This window comes from Trachymyrmex septentrionalis, unplaced genomic scaffold, assembly GCF_001594115.1.
Source record: "Trachymyrmex septentrionalis isolate Tsep2-gDNA-1 unplaced genomic scaffold, Tsep1.0 scaffold330, whole genome shotgun sequence".
Lineage (NCBI taxonomy): Eukaryota > Metazoa > Arthropoda > Insecta > Hymenoptera > Formicidae > Trachymyrmex > Trachymyrmex septentrionalis.
This window is the reverse complement of record NW_017305495.1, coordinates 196,158-201,401: the sequence shown is the minus strand read 5'-3', so window position 1 is coordinate 201,401 and position 5,244 is coordinate 196,158. Positions and strand designations below refer to the sequence as shown.

The following is a 5,244-nucleotide window of genomic DNA, read 5'->3' as shown; positions in this document are numbered from 1 at the left end:
GTCCATGGCAGGGGATCACTTATCGGAACTCGGGCACTCCCCAGGTTGCTTCATTATCGTATAATCCAGTCGGTATTGGGCTGAAAGTAAAAGGATTTCGTGTTCTTTGTGATGACAATACGTGAGTAGTATGTGTGATTACAAGTGAAACCTCAGTATTCAAGTGCTGATTACACGTTTGTATATGCAGCAGTTATGAAACATTATGCTATAAAAAGAAAACAAATAATAAAAACATGCTAAGAATAGTGCATCTATAGGCGTATTAAATGTATCCTAACTTGCATAAAATAATTTAAATCGATTATATTTTTTTCTTTAAAATGTGAATTTATATGAATAATTTTATGTAACATTATCTTCCTTTTCAATTTTTTATTTTCCGATTATCTAAATATCTCCACTTAAATAAAGATTTCATCAAGAAAAGGTTTCATTAGATTAAATTCGTTGAAGAACCAGTTTAATTTTGATTACGCATTGAGTGAATCAAAAACGTTCTTTCTTCATGTAATGCAACGCTCGATTGTATTAAGAGGACGTACCTTTCTTCGTAATATCTTCCATCGTCTGATCCTTGCAATCTATTGCGAGATGACTATTACTGCCGCAGTTATAACAAGAGATCTTTGTCTGTGGTATTACCGCCGCTGCATACGTTACCACCGGCGTAGGTGGCATATACGACGCTTGTACTGATGCCGCAGCAGCTGCGTTCGGTGGCGGTGGCGGCGGTGGAGTGCTACCAGATGCGGGATGTCCCGTGAATGGATACATTATCTCACCATTCGGTTGATACGCTGGTTGATAAGCTGGTCGTGCGGATGGCCCATGCAAAAAGTTGGAGTAGATACCGCTACTGGGACGTAACGTAGTTGGGAAGTGACCGTGCGGCAGATACGTGAGCTGTGAATGTGTCGGTGGTGCCGGGAAGGTGACACAGTGCGACAGACTCGGCGGTCCACCGTTACCATTGCCGGCCCCATTCAGTATTCCCTGGCTCTTCTGTCGCATCGTGCGCGTCTGCGAATTCTTTCTGGTAAGTTGCCTGCTCTCCGGTGGCACCGACGATTGCATTGACGACTGCTGGGGTGCTGACACGACATGTGGCGGAGCCGTCGCCGTGGAATGCACCGGCGCGGAAGTCATATGGTCAGTGGCAGGCGGTGCAACGTTGTTGTCACCGCCACTGCTGCTATTGACCCACGGCGCAGCCGGTGGCGTCTCGGGGGGCGATCTACTACCGGTACTATCAGAACTGCTGCTTTGGGAACAGTGCCGGCTGCTCTCGGAGTCGAGTCGCAATGCTTGCAGTTGTCCAAGGCAATACACGTGCTGAGCATTACACCTGAAAATATATGATACATATTATATTAAGACAATTGATTACGTAATTCTTTAGTGTTAAATATTAAATGTCAAGTATTATGTTCCAATCCCAATCCCATTTATATGTTAAATCTATTAAAATTCTATAAATATACAAATTTCAAAAAATATATTTCTATTAGCTTTCGTTCGCTTATATCACAAAAAAAACATTACTTCTTTCGTTTTAAGATTTCTTCTTAACTTTTCGACTTTTAATATTTCTAACATAAGACAATTTAATTAAATAAAATATTATCTAAAGCACTGACAAAATTCATTCATATATACCTCGCATATCGATTTTGCATTCCAGCTACTGGTACAGTGAGGCAAGCATAACATGGTGAATTCTGAGCTGTATACATTGGTGGTGTAGGATACATTTGTATTTGCGCCGGATCTATCGATGGCATACCAGGATAGCGCCGTACATTTGGAGTAGTCATATGATTGTGATAATGATGCACCGCCGGATGGTGTTCTTGTAATGGCATCGATTTCCCGCTTATACTATTGCTTGAATCCCCCAAAACCTCTACGCCAGATGCCTATAAAACAAGTATAATATAAATTTAAAAAAAAAACGTTAAATACAACATCAATTTACAGATTACATTATCAGATTGAGTGGAAATCTATAACTTTATTCTAATATTTTTAATTAAAAATATGAGGCATGTTTTGTAACAATTTCTTATATCGTATATTGTTTTTATATAAGCTATATCTATCGAAACATTTTCTTGTTTGTAAAGTTAATATTTATTGCTAATATATTCGTTAATACGTTATTAATTTCTTAAACCAACATTTAAAGTAAAAAAACCCGCAAAGTTTTCAATGTATTAAAGTTTAATTTATGTAATATAATTTATATAATACTATTTTCAGTCAGTTTTTATTTTAAAAGTCATCACAAGATGTTATCTCTCGATTCTTGCTAAGAAAAAATTGACTCGAATTAAATAAAGAATTTTTGAAGTCTTCATATTTTATGTGCGACATTATATTTAAGCCTTACTTCATTCTCCATCGATTCGGCGAGTGAATGTGAGGTACTGCTTACACTATCCAGCTTCTTATCCGTTGAAATCTGATTTAAGCCATTGCTGGTTTGACTTTTAACTATACTCCTCAATTGTCCCACTGCGTTCGGTGTCAAGCCGATGTCCCTTAAGTCTTCGTCACTCATTCTTCTGATCTATAATTCGCACATGTGAATAATTCAGTTTCGAATTGCATACGTATATGCAAATTATATTGTCTGCACAAACATTCTAATGATTACTGTACAAAAACGTGATTTTACTTACCTCATCGCGAGAGAAGTTCTGTAGGTTACCCTTAAAATTCGGCATCTCTTTACTCAAAGTCTCTCGAAGAGAATCGCCAGAATTAGATGACCTAAGTCGAGGCGGTGGTGGAGGTTGTTTCGATTGAGTTGCCGAGATCAGAGTAGACGATAGGGTATTATCGATATTATGTCGAGAAAAACCCGACGAGCTCGATAAAGGAACGGACCGCGATGATGGGAGTAATGGCGATTGACTAGGAAGACTTCTGTTTGCACCGGGCGCTGGTAAAGGCGGCAAAGAGTTGTTGCTGTTACTAATAGTGTTCGAAACGGAGCTGCTTGTCTGACTGTTTGAGACGCTCGACGATGTGAGATTGGTTGAGGTGGATTGGGTAGATTGCGAGGATGAGGCACGCGAGTTAACACTAGTCCTGTTACGGCCCATTGGCGAATTACTGCGACTAGGAGATCGTGACTGAGATGGCGAGGATTGGCGGCTGACTAAGGGGGAAGCGGGATAAGCTAATACGTCGCTGGTGTGATACATCAGCTGATTTCCCATCATAACCTGACTTGGCCAAGGGGGCATATGGTTCATGGATGGAAAACCGAGTTGAACGTACTGCGTTGTACCGCCAGATCCCATAGGCATTTGCTCTGGACCAGGCAAACATAGTCCTGGTGGAGGTATCGTGAGACCAGGTGGTACTCCTGTGACTATAGCATTATTCCTCATTCCCATTTCTCCTAAACATAATACATCAATATTGAAGAAATTTTAAATTCAAAAAATGCACATAAATATGTAATTCAAACGTAAAAACGCGGTTAACATTATTGTATTTAAAATCATTTTGAACTGAACATTATAAAACTCAAAATGTTATTAGACACAAAGATCCGTTTTAATCAAATAAGCCCTTCTTCGTTTATATGTAAAGTAATTTTGTTTCACAAATAAAATGTAAAGATTCTTATATATATAATAAATTATATACATAAATTTTATAGCCTAAGGAATACATAGTGAATATAAAAATCACTAAATGACCTCTAATTATAAAAAATTTTAAATTATTCAACCATTTTAAAATATACATGTACAAATAGATTTTCTAATAGAATATATTCTAAACGATTTATTCAACCTAAAACACAAAGTTTTTTTTAGATAAAATATGAATAACTTTGCAGTATTTATAATGCATAAACAAATTGTCATGTTATTGTTAGCATAATTATCACTCTCTAATCCTATTAAGCGCACTGTATTCGAATGAACTTATTCCAGTAAGTTAAACAAGAGATGCAAAAGTAAACATTAACTAGTTATACTTTTGTATTCTGGAAAAGTGAAATATTAATATTGCTAAATAGTTCCACTACGCAATACTTTTTGCCATGTTATGTCATAATTGTAATTTGTCAAAACGTTTTATTTTTCCGTATCGATAGATATTTAAAAAGTATGCAATACAGCGTACCATGATAAGATTGCATTGGTGGTGGTGGCATTAAGCAGCTACCCGGTATCTCAGGTTCCATTAATCTTTCGTTTGTACTCATGCACGGTGTACAGCCCTGCATAAATTTAAACTATATGTACATTATACAATCAAACAATTTCCAACTTTTAAAATAACTAAACGCATTACTACATTACTATACAAATTAATATAATCACAGTTGCAATGTTATAAAAGCATATTACAAAAAATTATTAAATTTATTATAAATTAATAAATTAATCGAAAGTAATACATATAGCGTACTTATATACATATATTTTTATACCCAACCAAAAAAGTTTTTTTTTTCTATTCATAAACAGTCGATAAATCAAAGTAAATATATCGTAATATTCTTTAAAATTTCAATAATTATTCTTTAAGAACTTTGAAAAGGAAAAAATAATTTAGTAAATACAAGACAATTCAATAAATTAAAAATAAATGTCAATTTTCATGAAAATTAACTTTTTGTCTTTTGAAAAAATAAAATATTGTGTATTACTTGGGTCGGTTTGAAAGAAGAGTTTATCTTTGAAAGATTCAGACGAGCTTCTTCTTCCTGGAGTTTAATGAATATGTTGCCGAATACGCTCTTCTGTTCGTATGTGAATGCTGGATGATTCAGTGCCATCGTATACAGCAGTAGCAATTCTTCCAGGGGTTGGTCGTCCACGCTGAAGGTGGTCCCATTTAACAGATTGGTGATCTCCTGATGGTCAAAATTCGATAGATTTTTGTACAAGATCACCGCACAGGCATAATTGCACGAGTGCAACAGTGCCATGTAAAGAGCCAGTTTTCTTCGCGTGCGTTTATCTGTCACGTTGGAAGTCAACTCGGCCAGCTCCGAGGCGCTGTTTGCATGGTGTTCCACATCACGTAGATCATTGTAGTCCCGCTTGCCGATATCCTCGATACACGTACCGAGATATCGTACCTCAAATGGCACGCACATGTTCAGCAATGTGCACATTACATCGATACGTTTATAACTGAACAGACAAAATATAGATTAATATGTTGTATATGAACATTAAATCATCATTATATCATAATTTTACATTAATT

At 36.3% G+C, this 5,244-nt stretch overlaps 1 protein-coding gene across 2 annotated transcripts in view; it reads right to left on the bottom strand.

The window, feature by feature from the left end:
• The window catches only part of LOC108750190 (flocculation protein FLO11), a 6,894-nt gene continuing 1,650 nt past the window's right edge, over nt 1–5,244 (bottom strand). Inside the window, exons 2-8 of one of the 2 annotated variants that reach the window (XM_018489496.1) lie at nt 4,679–5,168; nt 4,150–4,261; nt 2,685–3,412; nt 2,393–2,572; nt 1,660–1,919; nt 546–1,348; nt 1–80 (exon numbers count right to left, since the gene is read on the bottom strand). In XM_018489496.1, coding sequence (XP_018344998.1) covers nt 16–80; nt 546–1,348; nt 1,660–1,919; nt 2,393–2,572; nt 2,685–3,412; nt 4,150–4,261; nt 4,679–5,168 — 2,638 coding nt within the window. In that variant the 3' untranslated portion in view covers nt 1–15. The remainder of the gene's footprint in view (nt 81–545; nt 1,349–1,659; nt 1,920–2,392; nt 2,573–2,684; nt 3,413–4,149; nt 4,262–4,678; nt 5,169–5,244) is intronic. The other variant, XM_018489497.1, reaches the window with a different exon arrangement.